This window comes from Medicago sativa, chromosome 2, assembly GCF_051527215.1.
Source record: "Medicago sativa cultivar Bolivia chromosome 2, Bolivia_mono, whole genome shotgun sequence".
NCBI classification, from domain to species: Eukaryota; Viridiplantae; Streptophyta; class Magnoliopsida; order Fabales; family Fabaceae; genus Medicago; species Medicago sativa.
In genome coordinates, this window is record NC_140750.1 from 71,251,179 (window position 1) to 71,270,534 (window position 19,356).

Sequence of the window (19,356 nt, forward strand, 5' to 3'; positions counted from 1 at the left end):
GGATCTTATCATTTGTGTGCCAAAATAAATAAATAAATAAATTAGACACTGATTGCTGAGGAACATCAAGTGGCACTGAGGCCTACCAGCCCTACTGTTGGAAAATGTTTCATTATCAGAATATGATTACTTTAGGGAAATGTTTAATGTGGAGCACTTGAGTGGGTTGTCCACTGTGGACCCTCAATTGAAAATTGTTCAAAACTTCAACCATAATAGACCTTGTATTTTTGAAAGTAGAAATTTACTCTTCTCTTGTGCCAATTTATTTTTGGTCGAACCAATATCGAGTTTCTATCTCAACTAAAAGCATAAAGATGATTGTCAGCTTCTACTTCCGCAAGGCGTTGTCAAACATCATTAGAGTTTAAAGTAATAATTTGTAAGTAGTAGTCCACCGCGTTTCAAACAAAAAACGTAATAGTCCATTGTAAACTATTATCGAAGTGCTCCATCGTAGAACCAACATTATTTTAGACAAATTTATAAAAGTTACTTGATGTAATCTATTTTATTTTCAACCTAACCACATGTGGAATTATGTGATTTCACACAAACATTATGTAGACTATGAAAATAATCTCAAAATGTAACAGTCCTCATTTTACTATGCAAAAGAAGATTAGAAGTGTATTTAAGATTTTAAAATGACTATTTCCTCCATTAAGATCAGAGGTTTGCAGGAATACTTTACTTCTACAATTCTCCTGACTTGCATGAATACCTTACTTTTATGAACAATAGAGGACCTATGATTATTTTCTACTAATAAGAACTAACATTTTAAATAACTTCACTGAAACTATCATGCAATGCAACAACCCAACAAAGACTATACCAAATTTTTATGCAATCTGTATTTTTTCTTGAGACTGGTTATTCGATTTAGCAACCCATAACGCGACCAACTTTTTCCTGTTAATTTAGATTGTTACGAGCTCTCTGTTCCCATAACGCGATCAGCTTTTTCTGTGCTAGCAATGCTATCCCCTCACATTTTTCCATTCCTGAATTACACTTGTCTGGTTCCTTTTGATACTGATATACTCTTTCTTCTCCGTCTCCTACATTTACAATTTTTTATTGGTCCAATTAGTGTTTTTCTTGTAGTTTTGATGTTTTACTTGCTACCGCCATGCCTAATTTCACTATGGTCGCTCCTAAGATTTTAATGCCCTAGGAAAACTAAATGAATGATGCTATTATAATAACATCATGAGATATACGAGAGCAGTTAAGAAAAATAATATCTTTCAATGTTCTTATCAAGATTATCTTTCAATATTCTTATTATGATATTTTTGATATATGAGAGCACTCAAGAAAAATAAAATGAAAATTATATTGATAATGAAATAATGAATTATATCAATGAATACTTACTTAGAAAAAAATCAATGGATACATAATGCAACATTTATATAACTAATGAGAAAAACAATTAATCAATGTAAGCAATCAATATAGTTAACTTTTACATATAACCGTTTTTTTTTTTTTTTTTAAATAACTTCATTTTCAATATGAAAACATCATGTCGAGAAACAATGATATAGTAATAGTACAATACATTCAAGACAAATAATTGAATATGATCAATATGTAATGGTAAGTTTGCATGAATACACAAAAAGAAAAGCCAACATCACTGACTTGAATATTGTAGATAAAGGAATCCCATGTTTTCCAGTCCCAAATAAACCTTTAAAAAATGGCCAATAACATGCAACCAAGTAAGCACTACAAAACACTTCTCCAGGCCCATATCCAAGCCCACTTCTAACACGTGTGGCCCATCCAAATAAGCTAGTAGCCAATGCCGTGAGTTGAACAAACAATATTGTTGTACTAGGTAAAAATATTGGAGACTCATTGAAACTAAACCTACCAGTATTAGCTGATTGGTCTATTTTCTGTGTTATTTCAAAGACAGGTTCAGATATTCGTAATAACTTAAGTAAGATGGCTAAAAATCCAAAAAACCAAGCACTCATGGTTGTAATTCTCATCATCTTTTGATTGTTCCACCATGTTCTAATTGACAACCCTGTTTTTAAGCTCTCTGATATAGTAGATATATTGTAAGTCACAAACAAAGCAGCATGTATCCAAAGTTTCTGTATAAGTCACCATTTATACAACGATTAGTGAAACGAGCAGTAAATTAGTTACACCCTCCGGTCACTATTATAAGCAAAACTTTGTATTTTAGATTCATTCAATTAATGATGTATATGGTCTTTATTATTGACTACATACATCATTTAATGAATGAATCTAAAATGTAAAGTTTTGTTATAATAGTGACCGGAGGGTGTATTTAATATAAGAAAATATACATAGTTTTTGGTGATATAACAAAAAAGATCAAGTAAGGGATACACTATATGAAATAATAATAATAAAAAAATGCAGAGAAGAATTAATCAAGTAAATATTATGCTGCTAAATCTTTTACCATACAAGCACATTTTGGTTCAACTTTGTATTTTACAAACACTTCTTGTATTCATTTTTTTTTCATTACTTTCTTCTTGATATTTTAGTTAGCAAACACGAGTAGTGTAGACAATAGTAAAATATGTAGTATGTAATTATAATCTTGGGTTCAAATGCATGTAATATCTTAATGATAAATAGTTATGTTCAATTTGAATTTTTTATGAGTTCAAAATAGAGTTGGTAACATGTATATGTGATGTTATCAAATATCAGGTACTAGTTCTATTTATGTTTTGTACTCACCTCTGGCAAAAAGTTGGAGTTAGTCAGGATGCAATATGCCGGTAGAGCAGCATAACAAATTTCAGGGATTGATCTTAAGGCCCAACTTAAGATCCAAAAATACCCAAGAGCCTCTCTAAATTGAAGCTTACCATAGAGAAAGCCCAAAAATGGATTGTGCTTGCTCAGTAGAGTATCAAACAACCCCGAGGCCCATCTTTTCTGTTGGATCATACTTACTATGTTATCTTGAGGTGAGCAACCCATAAAGGCCAATGGATCTGGTGAACACATTTCAGATCTCCATCCTCTTGTATGAATGTCCAACCCAGTAAGTACATCCTCCGACGTTGATCCATACATCCAACCCACCTAATATTTTAAAAAAAGACTATAAGATTATTTGTTTTTACCCAAGTTAACACATATTATTACATCAAAAAGTTAATCCATAATATGAACATATTAGATCATGTTAAAATATCTTATGAAAAACTTACAAAATTCCATGAATTTGAGAGATTATATTGAAGAAATTAAATAAAGGGTTAAATATGTTTTTGGTCCCTATAAATATATCAACTTTTCATTTTAGTCCCTCTAAAATTTTCCTTCAATTTTTAGTCCCTATAAAATTTTCAATCACTACTTTTGGTCCCTATTTTAAAGTAAAATCATATGTAGAATTCATAATTTTGAATAAAAGTTTGCAGCAAAAATTCATAATATTATAAGAATCTCTCCCAAAAAAATTTAGAATTTTTTAACAAAACATGAATTTAATATGAATTTTAATATTTTTTATGGTTAAAAATTCATATTAAATTTATGTTTTGTTAAAAAATTCTAATATTTTTGGGGAAAGATTTTTTTTAATATTCTACACATTTCTGCACAATTTCATTAAAAAATACAAAAATTAACTTTAAAATAGGGACCAAAAGTAATGATTGAAAATTTTATAAGGACTAAAAGTTGAAGGAAAAATTTAGAGGGACTAAAACGAAAAGTTAGTATATTTATAGGGACCAAAAACATATTTAACCCTTAAATAAAATGTGCCTTTGAATATATTGTCTATGTTGCTCACCTGTTTGCCCCAGGTAGTGCCATATTCATATGTGCAACTAGCAACTTTTTTTGCAGCCTCAAGAGTGTTACAGAGGTTATCAATAGGTGTAGATGTTTTGCCTTCCAAAGCATGAGTAGCTGATTCAATAAATCTCTTTGAAGTTCCAAATACCACTTCCATCTCTAAAAAATTTCAACAAAAGAAAATGTATCAAGTAATTAAGTTGATTATTTTGTCTAAACCTTCAATTTTTAAAGGACAAATGTTTTTACTATACAATCTTGTCATGACGTAAATAAAGTGTATTCATATTCTATTTCGACTAAGAATCAAATTTAGGATTTCTCAAATAATTTGACGCTATCTGAAGCACATTAACCATCTGTAGTCAACCACTTGGTTGATAAAATTGTAATTTAGATGCATGCAGTTATAATTTCTTAGATTGTTTTTATATAAAATTATAAAGATATCATATGATAAAAATAACATCCCAACTATGCTGACATCACAAAACTGCCACCTATCATTTACAGGATTCTAATAAAATTATTAAAATAGATAAATAAACAAAGAAAAATGTCGTTTATTTTCCTGAAATTAAGAATTCCTAATATTTTCAAACTAATTTTTAACCATATGTAGTACTTTTTTTTTATATAAAATCATATGGAGTACTTAAAAATAACAAGTTTCAAAATCATCTTTATTATAGTAATTTTTTCTTTTCAAATGCGCATGTACACACTTATGGAAAAAAGAACAATAAAGATAACAAAGAATGCTTGTAGAATAATAAATAATAAATATACATGTAGTTAATATAAATTACCGTTGGCAACATCATCACCCTTCTTTCTGTTTTGAATGTCATGATCAGGACAAAGGCCATAAATTACTTTTCTTCTATGGAAGCAATTTGTTCCTGCATATAGCATCCCTTGAAGTCCTCCAAACCCTCCCCCCAAGTACTATATTGGACAAAATAATTAAAAAAGTTATTCCCAAAAAAAGTTTCTTTATAGACTAACATGTACACTTTATTAATGTTTTCAACTTCATGCAAATGTATATTACATTGACTTGGTGGTTAGATGAGTGAGTTAAAAAGTGAATTGATAAGGAGATTGATGATTCAATACTCACTCCAATGTAAAAACTAGTAGTAATATTGGCGTATGTTGTTTCAAAACAAGAAAACTTCACTCACCACAAACAATGCCACGAGCTGATTTCCAAAAGGATCGTCTTTTAGCCCATCATAGAATTGTTGGGGACATTGAACAAATGCAACTTCCTTTTCCCCTTTTGAATCTAACAAAATGCACAAGGCGTGTAGAGCAATCTTAGGATTGTTCACATGCATGTCACAATCTAAGTTCAAGATGAAAGGGGCATTTGTCATCAATCCAGAGACTCTTGTCTGTTCATTATACAAATGATGGAATTTCAGATTGAAAGATTAAAAGTATTTGCTTTATTCTCTTTTAATCACAAGAGACATACTTAGAAGTTAGATGTTGATATGCGATATTTCAATATGAATTTAAATAATTATATATTGTGTGTAAATAAAATGTTTTTAATCAATGGCAACCGTCAGATTATAAAAAACGTTCAATATATATATATATATATATAGTTGATTACGATTTATTGGCAATATACTTATTGTAGTGACAATATAAGAAAACTATTGTCCAATATCACATTTTTTTCGTTGTTGATAGGCTCTGATATCAGCTTAAATATTGCAAAACACACTTACATTGACACAATTGTATTCAAGGAATTGAAAACAAAACAAAAACTTACTAGCACATTCATAGCACCAGCCTTGTATTGATGCGGATGATCTAACTTTTTCTCTCTAGATATGTAGATTATGTGAGGCAAACCATCTAGAAGATTTTCCTTGTTCTCCCATATCACCTGCCAACACAAAGAAGCATGCATCATTTACATATTTTGGCCGTAAGGAAGCTGTATTTTTAAGATTAGAGAAAATCACAAAATTTATCCATGAAAAGTTATCTTGTTCTTTTCAAAGATGTCATGATTGGTTTATGAAATACTTTTTTGTTTAATTTTTTAAAACATCATTTCTAAAATTGAATCTTTATTTAAATAATTTTTTTGGGTGTGGGTGGGGTGATCCATTGGGTTAGATGATATCAGGTGTGTCTTACAAAAGCAAAAGGTAGGTTAAGTGTACATGATTATAATTTTGCATTGTTAGAAAAATGGTGTTGGGGGGTTGAGGATAGATTAGAAAAATTTGTGGTTTAAAGTTATGTAACAAAAATGAGTTATCAAATGGTATAGTGGTTTGGCGCTCATGAAAAATTTAGTGTGGTGGAAATATATTCAATAGGTGGAAAATTATGAGTTTTGAAGTGATCATGCTAATTGTTTTTCAATTTTTTTGGAAAAAGGTTATTGATCCTTGAGTGGGATGGTTTCATCCTTTTGGCATTATGCTTGAGTAGGAGGTGTGGTGTAAAGGGATCATGCTCAATAGTTTGATGGAACATCCTTAATCATTTTGTTTGTAGTCTATTCTGAAATGTTATATTCAGATTGGAAATATTGTGTTTGAGCTATTTGGAAAGCTCGAAATGAAATATTTTTCAACAAAAGAAGCTTGTTTTTTTTGACAAGTCAAAAGAAGCTTGTTATTATGGACTAATTCTGGTATTAAATATGGAAAATTATTGTCATGATGGTGACTTAAGATAAATGTCAAATAATTCAAGGTTGATTTACATCAATAGTAGATAAATCATATTATGTGCTTGATCTGAAAAAATTGGTAGTAGGTTTTGTATTGATGTGGAGTTGGTTTGTTCTTTGGTTTGTAGTTTACTAGTGTTTATCTGACACATCTGTCTAGAATAATTTTTATTAATATTTTTTTTTCTTATTAAATAAAAAACTTTACTTGATATGTACCTTGATTATGGTTGAATGATTTTTATGATGTGTGCTTGAGAAAATAGCGAACTCTCCTACAAGAGGAAGTGGATTTTGTGCTGCATTCTCAATTTTACTCTTGAGGTACCCGTATTCCTCCTGCAAATAAAGACAACAAAAATTTCATCTATTCGACTCTTGTAAAATTTGTTCATCATAATGGTGTTAGAAGAGTTCGTAAAACAGGTGTCCTTTAAAAAAAAAGAATGAGTTTGATTTCTAAAGTCTGTCTACTAGAGAGATGGCACAACCTCATATAAAAAAACAGAGGTTTCTTTGTTGACGAGATGATTAGTTCCATAGAAGGTTCAAATAATTTTAGTCGTGAGATACATTGAAACGCTTTATGTGTCACATAATACGATTAGTTAGAAGAAAAAAACTTGGTCAACGCAATAAAACTGCACCATTTTCAATAAAATAAGTTTTAAAACAAAAATTTCAAATATGAATATTATCCTAATGAATTCACTCTCAACAAAATCAAATTTAAAAAATCATATGCTAGCAAATTACCTTCATTCTTAACCAATCTTGATAAAATTCTGGTGACTCTTCTATGTTGCCTACAGCATTCCCATCACAAAAGTACCTAAAAGGTGCTCTAACTTGCACATTGTATTTCTTACAAAAAGGTACCCAAAGCTTAGCAAATTTAGAGGCTTCCACAAGAGCATAAAAGGTAAGAGGTGAACATCCATCATCAGAAACATAGCATGCTAGCTTGTTAGCTGGATAGTCAAGTGCCAACAATGACAACACTGTATTCACTGTGATGATTGGTGGTTCTAGCACTGGATCTGCCGTTGTCACAAACAAGTCCAATGCTGGAAGCTCATGTTCCCTATAATGAAAAAAATTGTAAGCACCACAATATTTCACCAAGCTACATATAGTACATAATAAATAATACTAGGACTTTTGATTTAATAATTAATTAGACATTAGAAACAAAGATAAGAAAGAAATGACTGAAAGCATAACAATATGAAAATTGCTCATTCCCTTGATCCAGCGGGAGTTAACTCATGCTGGACATTTTTCAGCAGTATTTAACTCACGCTGATATTTTTTAGACCGGTTCAATCGCTTTTTAAGTCGGGTTAACCGATCTTAAAAATGTCAACGTGAGTTAACTACCGCTGAAAAATACCGAACGTGAGTTAACTCCCACTGAGTTAAGAGAATGAGCAATTTTGAAAGGGAGACAAGTAATTTTCTAACAATATACCTGAGCAAGAGACGGTCTAGGTGGGTTATGGTATATGCAGGACTCCATTTGGTGCTCATGGTGACAACCCAAATGAAGGTGAACCATGACTCACAAAGAAATGCAACAAACCAAGGGAAGGGATAATTGTTGATATATAAAATACGGTAACCAAGAAGCAAGAGAAGGAAGAGCAAAGTGAAGGAATCCATCACTCTTGAAAATGTGTATTTCAACAAAATTTTATCATAGAGAGGGAGAGGGTTTTGATTGGCCATGCTGAACTCAAACAGAGAAAACAAGGGAGTGACAGTTTATTACCAATACACCTTCTTTATTGGTTGCAACTCATAGCCTGCCATACATTTATAATAAGACCCAACTCTTATATTAGATGAGAATTTCTATGGTACATGTTGCAACTCATCTTAATATTAGACTATTAGAAGACCAGTTTTAGGTATGTTTTGACAAGTGTCAATTTTTTAAGTCATCCACCTATACATCACAAAAACTACAAGGTACACTCTTTTTGCCAAATTTAGCTCTCATGGCTTAGGCGCCAAACTCATTCTTTTGAAATTCAAATCCCCACTAAAATACAAAGAAGATGCACTCAAATCCACAATTTTAGGAAAAATATCTATTCACTTCCTCAAAGACTCATACTGTCATACCTCATATACCAACTTTCTCACACTAACTGCAAATTTCTTTTTCTCTCTCATAATCTCAAACCCGCTTCTTCTCTCTTCGTTTTCTTTATTCTTCCCTTTCATTGTTTCTTCTTCTCCTTCTTTTTCAAACCCTTTTCCTCATCAACATAAACATAAACATGGAGTTCTTCTTTCACTATTGAGTTCTTCATTCTTTATTTTTCCTCAGATTTTTTGGTTCAACCATTGTACAACACGGATCTACAACACCAGATTTGATCTTTAAGGGTAAGTGACTCTCTCTCATTTTTTAATTTCGTTATTTTTTTATTGTTCAAATTATTGCTTGGGTTTTTCTCATTTTTCATATTTTGAATGTTTTTGACAGCAATGAACAATCAGTGGCTATGATAAGGTAAATTCGTTCATCTCCCTATAAGTTAAAAATGTGCTAAGAGTTTTCATCTTGCTTTCCATCTCTTATTTCATGAATTGATTCCATATTATTATTATTCTTTTGTTGAATGTTCAATTGTTTGTTCACATTCACGGTTGTTTTGATGCTTTTGCTGAAACCTCAATTTTTTCTTTTGATTTTGAACCAATACGAGAACTGAGTTGTTGTATTAGTTGGTGGTAGAATTTCCTCAAAAGAAACCCCAATTTCAGTTTCCATTAATTTGGATTATACTTTCAAGTAAAGTTCTTCATGTTATTTGGTTATCGAATTTTGGTAGTATTTATGCGATGAATCAAGATTTTAATTAGTTATTTCAATTTTTTAAATGCACTGCTGCTGATTTCTTCAACCCACAAGGTGTTTGTAAAAGTGTCTGAATAAAGGTTTCAAGATTATATGAGTGGGATGTGTTATGAGGGCTACTTACACATCCAGGTGAGCTTCTATTGTTTTTTGGTTTATTTTGTTGCATTTTGTTTCTTTGTAGATGATCTTAGGTGTGACTCTTTAATGATTTTAATGGTGTTTTTTACAATACTATATAACTTCATTTTACTAGCTCATTATGTATACAATATGCTGGTTCATTTATTTAGAGTCAAGCACAAGATTCATTTTTTTGTTCCCTAAAAATAATCTTTTTTTTATTGTTGTGTGCAGAATCTCCATTGTATATTTTCACATTATGCACTGATCTCTCTATGCTCTTTGTGTTTCCACCATTTCCACCATCTCACCTTATTTTATTTTATTTTATTTTCAGCACATCATGGAAGAAGAAATAAGAGCACAGTAGTAAAAGAATTCTCTTGTGGCCGAAAATGGTATCTCGGCTGTCCTTTAGAATTTTGCCATTCATGGTGAGGCCCAGCGAAAACTGTACTTTGTTGTAGTTTTAAAGGCTTTCTTCTTATTGTTCTCATATATTTTTTACGGTGTTTCTTATTTTACAAGTAGGTGTTTCTTAAGATTCACTGTTTGTAAACTTCTTATTTTACAAGTAGATGAACTAAGATGATTATAGTGATGATTCAACTTTCTTGGTTCTTTATTTGTTTGATTTACTTCTGCTACCAATAATGCTATGTTGCTTTGTACTTTTCAGGTAGTTGATACCAATCCAACCAAAGGTATTTTTCCTCTAATCAATAGTGATACTCCTATTTTATTTTTGGCTCTATTCTAACTTAATTTAGATTCTTTTTAAAAAATCATTTTGCTGTCACTTTTGCTTAAATATGATTTTATAGTTTTGTTTGGAACTTACATTTTAGTGTATCCAAATGTGAAGTTAAGACTAAAACTTAACATGATTGTTTTGTGTTGTTCTGCATCTACTGCATTAGTTGGGGTAGGAGCGTTTGCATATTGGAAGGATTTTGTTATTTTCTTTCCATAATTTAGATGTCAGAAATAGACTTCCTGAGAGATTTTTTTTGATGCCATTTATAGGTTAACACTTTTTAAAAAGAACCCTCTTTCTACAAAAAAAAAAGGGGTTTTTAAACCCATCTGCAATATTCGGTTCTTATCTTCAAAGTCAAACCCAAGATGCTTTGTTGGTCCATGCGACATTAGTGTGAAATAATAAAGTAGACATTTTTAGCTACTGCTACTTTTATTCAGGAATCTTTCTCTATACTCCTTCAAAGCTGTATGACAAAAACAGGTTGTATGGTTCCTGAACCTCATATACTTTTCCGTGAAAGATTCCTCACCCCCACAATTCAAATTCAAATCGGATCAAGTTCCCCCCTCTTTCTACTATTTTTTCTTGCCACACTCTTCTATTGACAGTTAACTACTCCTTTTATTCAATATTCACTATAATTGAAGTACATTTTGATCTATTGCCATATGTTGTTTTCTCCAATTTTATAAGGATTTTTTCCCCATGCAGTCTTCAACTATATGCATTTCAAATGAGCTTCCCATATATTCTAGCTTTCATATGAGCCAAACTAAATATAATTGAAACTATGAGCACTTCAAATCAGGCCCACAGACCTCTTAATGCATTGGAGGGCTAATCAAAATTCTTAAATAACTTTTACTTCTTTTGATGGCGATCAAGTTCTGAGTCACTATTTGGGCTTAAGGAAGAGTTATGTGCATCTCATAGATTATGTTAATTTTCAATTTTATGCATATGATAAACGTACAATAGCGTTATGATTTATTGATAACTTCCACAGGCAAGGTTCAAACTACAATGGTAAGAAGGTTTTAGTGAGCTTCATTAGTGTTGGGATGGGTGGATTGTCACCAATTGATGGATTTTTCAAGGCACTTCAAGGCTTAAGAGTTAGCAGCAACTTTATCGTATCTTTGTTTGGTCTGCTGATGATTCTATGCCAATGGTTTTCGCTTTCAGAAGCAATCACAAGCGTTTTTGAAGATACATTACTAGCTTAAATATGACATTTGAATGATTTTAACGTGTATTTAGTATTACTCATGATGAGACTGTAACATATTTGTGAATGTATACATGTTTATATCTTAATAACAGACTAATTTAGCTCATACTTTTAGTAACAAATGCATGAAACTTCCTCAAACTATCCACTTATTAATCATAAAATCGTTAAAGTACAATTGTAGTCAAATTTAACTTTCACAATCATACAACAAAACACAAACCATACACCAACCAGACCAAAATTATATTGTTTCTTCCTCCTAACACACAAGGCCATTTTGGCAAAAATGAAAGCAATTTTTTATAATTTGAATATGTGGTTGATCAGTTGGAATTATGCAAGATCTGGTGGTGGTTTTTTTAACTTTTTATACACAAGGAAAGCAATGTACCTGATTTTTTTTCTTTTGTTATCTGGAGTTATGTTCTTATGTGGGCATGTATTGTACTTAAATCTACAAGTGCATCTCTAACTCTTGCCTTATGTTATTTGGTTATGTCGCATCATTCGATAACACTTTTGTTGCAATACTTGGTGTAAGCATGACGCTGATTCATTTTGCAATTGTTTTCAACTTCATTATTTCTTTATTATTTATATTGATGAATTTTAAATATTAAGCGTCTCATTTTTTAAACTTCAACCATTTGGTTGATTCACAACACTACATGATTTGACATGTAATCATATTCAACTTTTGAATTGCATTGGAGGTAGTTTAGCTACTTCAAGGGTAATGCTTTGATCGTAGAATTGGTAGTGTAGTATTTTTTTTTGGTTAGCGACTAGATAAGTAGATATAATACAAGTCAAATATTTACTAAATGAGCAGATATAATACATTATTTAAAAAAATAGATATAATACATATCAATCAAGTCAAATCTTTACACGTGGCTATTAAATTTATGGGGACTTTATAAAGAAAATACATGTGGTTAAGCGGAGGTCAGGAGGATATATCTTTAAGTGAACAATTATCTCATCAAAAATTAAGAGGATTTAGAAACAATTCATACACAACTCAATCCGCACTCCAAAAACACGGGGCCTGTAAGATATACTTATGGTTTGAAAATAAAATGAGTTAAAAATTTTGTTTGTTGGATTAACAAATAATAGTGAATTTTGAGATATACATATATGTTAATCAATATTAAATGTATTTCATTCTGTCAAAAAAAAAATTAAATGTATTTCATATTAGGTATAACAAACTACAAGTATATAAAAATATGTATATTTATAATTAATCTTCTCATAATTAATTTTCTTTAATTAATTTTCTTCCCGTGCGTTGCACGGGTGTAAATACTAGTAGCCATACATTTATAATAAGACCAACCTCTTACTAGATGAGAATTTCTATGGTACATGTCCAAAAGTAACGTAATCGAAAGAGTTAGTCTTTGGAAAGAGTTATCAAATACCATCTAGATATTTTAATAATTAAATATTATTCACAAAATTTTGTAGCAAAAAGTTATGGTATCTTTCGTAGATTGGAGGGGGTGACAAATTTTTTTTAGCAAAAAGTTAGGGAGGGGATAAAAGAGAGAGAAATCTTTCATCTTTTTTAAAAGAGTGGATTTGCAAAGAATGATAATTGAAATTAAAACTTATAATTAATATATGGAAAATGCTACTTAGGGAGGGGATAAAAGAGAGAGAAATCTTTCATCTTTTTTAAAAGAGTGGATTTGCAAAGAATGATAATTGAAATTAAAACTTATAATTAATATATGGAAAATGCTACTTGTAGCGAAAAAGCCGATCACGGAAAATTCACGACCCTGTATTTGCTAATATATCCTTCTTTGATTACACCTCATGCTTTCCCTTGTTTTTTCAGGCTAGGAGAAATTTAATTGGCTACAAATTTTTTCGGGATAATATCGGGACAAAGTTATTTGGGATGAATAGCAACGCTCTTATTTATATATATATATATATATATAATTTATTTTTGGTCAAGAATTAATAAATTTTAATACACTACTAAAAGAAAATCGAAGATTGGCATACAAAGGGTTAAACATTACTAAAAGACAAACATCTTTTGTAGTTTAAATAAATTGATAAGATTTGATTAAAAAAATATATATTCATGGAGACAAAAGAATCAGTTTGGCAGGGAGTATATAAAATAAATGAAAAAGCTATAATGTATGTTTTTTATTTGGCTAAAATATGGTTTTAGTCCCTGCAAATATGTCTCGTTTTGGTTTTAGTCCCTGTAAAAAAAAAATTGTTTTTCGTCCCTGCAAATTTTTTTGTTTTTTAAAATAGTCCCTGGAGAGACTATTTTCAAAATCAAAATATTTTGCAGGGACCTTTTTAAAAAACAAAATATTTTGCAGGGACCAAAAACTATAAAATAGGTTCAGCCATCATGTGCCACGTATGCAAATCATCACAAAAGTAGGGTCAGAGACTATTTTAAAAAACAAAAATTTTTGCAGAGACCGAAAACAATTTTTTTTTTACAGGGACTAAAATCAAAACGAGACATATTTGCAGGGACTAAAACCATATTTTAGCGTTTTTATTTTATTTTAGGAAAGCTATGATGTTAAAGGTTGATGGGTCTGTGAGTGATCATGGAGCTAAGGCATTCTGTGGTGGTGTTTTGAGTAATTTGGATGGATGCTTCGTTTGTGGTTTCTAGTCTAGTTTGGGATGGCGCACACAATTGTTCTTACTGAGCTTTCAACAATTCTTAGAGTTAGAGAAGTTGAATTAGGGACGGATCTAGACATAATGTTCAGGTGTGGCTGAATTATGAATGAAACTATGAAGTAAATCATACTAAAAATAAGAAATAATAATGTTTGTCTCTAGAAAAGCACAGCAAAATTAAGAGATAATGTCATAGAAAAGCTCTGATTTTGCTTAATAATTAATATTTTTATTGCAAGGTGAGAAAAATTTGTTTGAGATATACATAATATATGTACTTATGATGCAATTCCATAATATAATTAGTACAGCGAAGTGGCATAGGTCTTTCTACATCCTTATTTATTAATTTTATTAGGTCTGCAGCAATCCCTAATATTTCTTTTCACTGAGTTTTTCATTCTTGTTGTGTCATCGTTTGAATATATCTATTGTTTCTGTATACTTTTTTTTTTTACAAGTTGTTGTACACTTATTTAATATGTTTACAAAGAGAATACCCTAATTTCTATGCAAACTCGGCTATCCTAATTTCCATATAAACTCGGCTACCCTAATTGCTATAGAGAGTCTCAATACTTAAAAAAATGTTTATTTTATTCAATGTGAATTTTTTATGAAGGAATTTTATTCTATGTGAGTTAATAATGTTACTAATCCAGTTAATTTCATCCGCCAGTGCTTCTACTAATTTACGGTTACTTAAAATATGGTTTATTTTATTCTGTTCATGTTTACTCATTAAAATATTTGTCATGTAAATTTTGTTTGCGGATGTCACAGACAAATTTTTGGTCATCCTTAATTATATTTCTAACCCAAGCAACGCCGGGTAAATATACTGACAAAAGTTATGGTTATATGTTTGATTCCTTGAACCTAAAATTTATGATTAGCTCTTTTAAATTAATACATTAAAAAGAATGCAGCAAAATCGCGATGGGAGTTGAACCCAAGCCGAGTGTGTTGATAGAAGGAACCCCTACTGCTGGACCATATAAAGATAAAGAATCTTTTAGCATATTATACACATATATATAGTATATGATCAATTGTTTGAGACCTAGTATACAAGAAGAAAAAAAATTGGGTAAAAATCATGTGACTATAGCCACACATTGTCCTATGGTGGATCCACCCTTGGGTTGAAGGACAAAGGCCTCATGATTATTATTGAAGTTGAATCTGAAAATTGCTGTTGACACATATGCAAAGGCTGAGAAACACATGTAAAAGACGAAAATACCCCTCGGTAGTTAATTGCCGAGGGATAATTAAACCAGCTGCAGTTAACTACCGAGGATTTCCTCGACAGTTAACTACCGATGTTTTCCTCGGCAGTAAACAGCTGATGCGTCCTGAAGCCAATGCAGAGGCAATAGCTTCATTTTCTAATCTTGTAATGTGTTTCAAACACAAAACACAACATATTGACCTGTTTTTTTTACACACAATGGTTCAAATCACAAAACAAAATTGGCGTAAATGCACAACTTAATTAAACCAACATTTTTACCATTAAAGAAAGTAAAATATCCCAATGATAACTAATGTTGTCAAAATACGAACATACAAACCAAAGTCATCAAAATACCAAAACTAAAAAACAAGTCCTAAAAAACGAACTACAAGTAATCCTATTGTTGGTCCTGGTCCTGTTGCTGTTGTCGCCTCCTCGGCCTCTGGCTTCGCCTCCTGGCCAATATCGGCGCGATCTGCTCCCTAACATGGCTCATGGCCTGAAACCATTGCTGAGGGGTCATGACCTCCACCTGGCCCATCTGCGCATCAGCGTAGGCAACAACGCCGCTAACCATGTCATAGGTATCAAGCGAGCTTCTCGCCTCGTACCGATCCCACTGCTCTGCAATGATTTGCTCCTCATTTGCTGGCATCGGAAGATCTCTTGGAAGAGGTGGCAAAATCTGAGGGTGAGACACCTTAGTGTACTATAACACATAGCCGTCCCTCATACGCCATGTCTGCTCTCCTGTCGGCTCACCCCAATCAGGCTCCTTAAGCGTTTGAGTGCGGAAGTCAACAAATGCCTTCACAATCTGAGGCGGTGGCAGCTCTACAACATCCGTCGGATGTCTAGGGACGCTTTGGACGTATCCGTACTGCCTCAAAACCCTCTCGGGCAAGTGACAATACACCCTACGAACACCGCACATAATCCAGCCTGAATACCAGAAAACCTCCTTAAATGCCTAGATCTCCATGTGCTCTTCGTACGACATCCAGGTAACGTCATCAAACTGAATACGATCAAGCAATGACCGATACGTCAACCCCTCTCGCAAAGCATGAGGCACAATGGCGTAGCCCATGTAAACCAAATCATGCAACCCGCTCTCCCTAAGCGGATCCCAAAACCATCTCTGATTGTCGTTTGGACGTCCGAGACTCAAAATCTTAGCCCCATGATTAATCGGTTTTACAACACGCGCCTTACGAACCTGAAATAATAGAAAAATAAACATAGTTTAAACAATGTAAACATTTAACTAAACAAAATAAAACTTAACAAATGCAAAAATAAAAATCACAAATTTAATTTGCCGCACATATTTTAAATTAATCATAAAGAAAAGAATAAAAGTTGAAATAAAAAAAAAAATATAAAGAAAATAATTAAACATAAAGAAAAGAATTAAACAAAAACACATAAAAAAATTAAAACATTAATTTGTGTTGCATATGATAATTTAAGATAATTAAAAATAAAACTTACGTTATCTGAATTATACCAAAGCGGCAATGCCACATGCTTGGCATAAGAGTGCAGCAGAGATATATTTTCCGGTCCTCCAGGAAAGGGGGGCTCCAAAGGTAACACTGTTGGGGCAGCCGTTGCTGCAATGTCATCATCATCTGGTATATGATCCTGGTCATACCCACCATCAGTCACATCGTGGTGTACCTGATCCTAATAATTCAGGTACTCCACCTCCTGGGTCGGGTCAACCACTTGCGAATCTTCAGGCTGTGTAGCCTGAGTAGCCTCAGAAGCCTGAGAAGTCCCTGAACCATCCCCCCTCTGACCTCTTCCCCTCTTTGGGTTGTGCCCGCTTTGCCTCTCCTTCCGGTGACTTTGAGTCATCGCACGCCTACCACCAATCATCTTAGATGAATCAATCGGTGGCCCTTGATTAGACATATCTACACAAAATTTTAACAAATAAACATCATTGAACAAAGAAAATTACCATAAAATGTAAACACCATTCACATCACATTCTAAACAATATTCATAACATATAATAAATACCATTCAAAACCGCATTCAACTTAAACATAATCTAAACATCATTTCCATCAACTACATTTATCTCTAAGTACATAAACTAACTAAAAAATCAATACAATTCTCATTTGGGCATTTTGTCAAACACTTTGTGTGCAAAGTTTCAAACATATTCAAATTGTGTTCATTTGACACCATTTAAAACCACATTGTACTTAAAACTCATTCAAACAACATTCACAACAACTACATTCAATTATAAACTACATGCAATCATCAAAATTTCAATTCATACATCAACCCTAACCACATGCAAACTACTCAATTTTTTTAAAAAAACTTAACCTAAACAAACTAACATTAAGATTACATTGATTAATGCTACTTACTTGTGATAATGTGGAGATGATTGCTTGCAAATCGTGAAAATGGAAATTGGACGAATTTGAGAGAAGTTTGATATTTTTTGAGGAATTTAGAAACTGGAAAACTGATGTTTCTGTTTCTGCCTATGTTCAGCACGCTTCGGCAATTAACTGCCGAGGTTTTCCTCGGGAGTTAACTGCAGCCGGTTTTAATTTTCCTCGGTAGTTAACTACCGAGGGGTATTTTCGTCTTTTACTCGTGTTTCTCAGCCAAACCACATGTGTATACATCAATTTTCATTGAATCTGATTCTTTGACTGCAGTTATATCATCTCGAATGAGTGTAGAGTTCATCATCCATGTGTAATGTTTGGTCTTATCAAAGGTAATTTTGACCTTCATATTCCCTCTGAGTTTAGGTTTTTTTTTTGTGTGCTCGTAGTGTTGTTTGTAGGCCAATTCTATGATGCACAGATGCGATAAGTCTTGTAACATGTACAAGTTAGTTTTTACTATTGGATACCGCCATTAGGTTAAATAAAATATGATGTGACTTATCGATTAAATAGTAAAAAGAACACTTATGCATGATGCAAGATTATTTTACTCTTGCATGTTAGGTAAAAACTTGTTTCTCTTTTAGCTTATCTTAGAGTTGTAGCATTCCTAGAGGCTTTTAGTTTTTTTTCTTTCATTTCGAAAAAAAGAAAGATCTTTTAAGTACTCAACGTTTGAAAACAAAGCCATTATGAATAATTTTATTTAAAAGCTAATGACTATTTCATTTTATGCATAATTTTGAAACAAGCTTGCACTAACATAACTAATTTTTTTTTTTTTTTAAGGATAACTAAAACTTTTTATGGTTGAAGATCATGTGAGTTTCAACATTAGTTCATCACGACACTACTGACTACACTAGCACATCCGTACAAAACTAATCTGACGTAATTAATGTGCATGCTTCCGCCAAAAGCAAACGTGCATGTTTTGGCCTTTGGTAATATAATTGAGGTGACAATTGAGTAAATGCTGCTCTCACCCTGGACCATATCTAATTAATTAGGTCCATTAATATGTGTGACAAATGACGTTATTGACATTATGGTGCAATTGTTTGTTGTATATATAGGAGTACTATGTATATCCTTCAAAGATTCTTTAGTGGAAAATTTCGTAGAACATCCACAAATAGAAATCCCAACTTGCATGGGAGTTGAGTCAAAGAAGAAAAGACAGTCGAACACTACTTTAGTTTATGATATTTTTGTTAACCCGACTTTAATTAGGATCACTCATTTTAAGTGATATTTTTGTTAACCGCACTTTCATTAGGATCTTGAACCATTAGTAGGGGTCTAAGGTATTTCATGTTAGGTTTTTAATGGAATTAATCCTTTAGTCCACAATATAACATTCAATTTTTTTTTACTTATGCCTTCTGATCCGAGCAACTACCGAAATCGAACTCGAATTTTCCTCCTTAAGAATTGTGTTATCAACTCTCCCAACGATGTAGTATTGCTTATAATTTTTTTTTGTACAA

General features: G+C 32.0%; 1 protein-coding gene, 2 long non-coding RNA genes and 1 pseudogene across 3 annotated transcripts; 2 read left to right on the forward strand and 2 right to left on the reverse strand.

Annotated features, from left to right (window-relative positions):
* Positions 1-1,416: 1,416 nt before the first annotated feature.
* LOC146950328 (cellulose synthase-like protein H1) lies at positions 1,417-8,318 on the reverse strand. Its single transcript, XM_085746262.1, has 9 exons — positions 8,001-8,318; positions 7,286-7,613; positions 6,749-6,868; positions 5,612-5,728; positions 5,007-5,219; positions 4,629-4,767; positions 3,815-3,978; positions 2,746-3,096; positions 1,417-2,117 (listed from the first exon to the last, which is right to left on the reverse strand). The coding sequence occupies exons 1-9, from the start codon at positions 8,255-8,257 to the stop codon at positions 1,596-1,598; spliced, it is 2,211 nt and encodes a 736-aa protein (XP_085602388.1). The 5' UTR covers positions 8,258-8,318; the 3' UTR covers positions 1,417-1,595.
* LOC146950329 (uncharacterized) lies at positions 1,589-3,098 on the forward strand. The gene is made up of 2 exons (XR_015027500.1): positions 1,589-2,167; positions 2,314-3,098. It is a non-coding gene; the product is annotated as an uncharacterized LOC146950329 (long non-coding RNA).
* A 287-nt stretch (positions 8,319-8,605) lies between the features above and the next one.
* Positions 8,606-11,621, forward strand: LOC146950330 (uncharacterized). Its single transcript, XR_015027499.1, has 6 exons — positions 8,606-8,923; positions 9,024-9,050; positions 9,453-9,530; positions 9,859-9,955; positions 10,201-10,225; positions 11,291-11,621. It is a non-coding gene; the product is annotated as an uncharacterized LOC146950330 (long non-coding RNA).
* Positions 11,622-15,516: 3,895 nt separating this feature from the next.
* LOC146950331 (uncharacterized) lies at positions 15,517-16,515 on the reverse strand (annotated as a pseudogene).
* Positions 16,516-19,356: the final 2,841 nt, after the last annotated feature.

Coding starts and splice junctions, on each gene's coding strand:
- LOC146950328 (XM_085746262.1), bottom strand. CDS start 8,257: ATGGCCAATCAAAACCCTCTCCCTCTCTATGATAAAATTTTGTTGAAA. Junction 3,979..4,628: donor GGGTGATGATGTTGCCAACG/GTAATTTATATT, acceptor GAAATTTTTTAG/AGATGGAAGTGGTATTTGGA. Junction 3,097..3,814: donor GCACTACCTGGGGCAAACAG/GTGAGCAACATA, acceptor TTAAAATATTAG/GTGGGTTGGATGTATGGATC.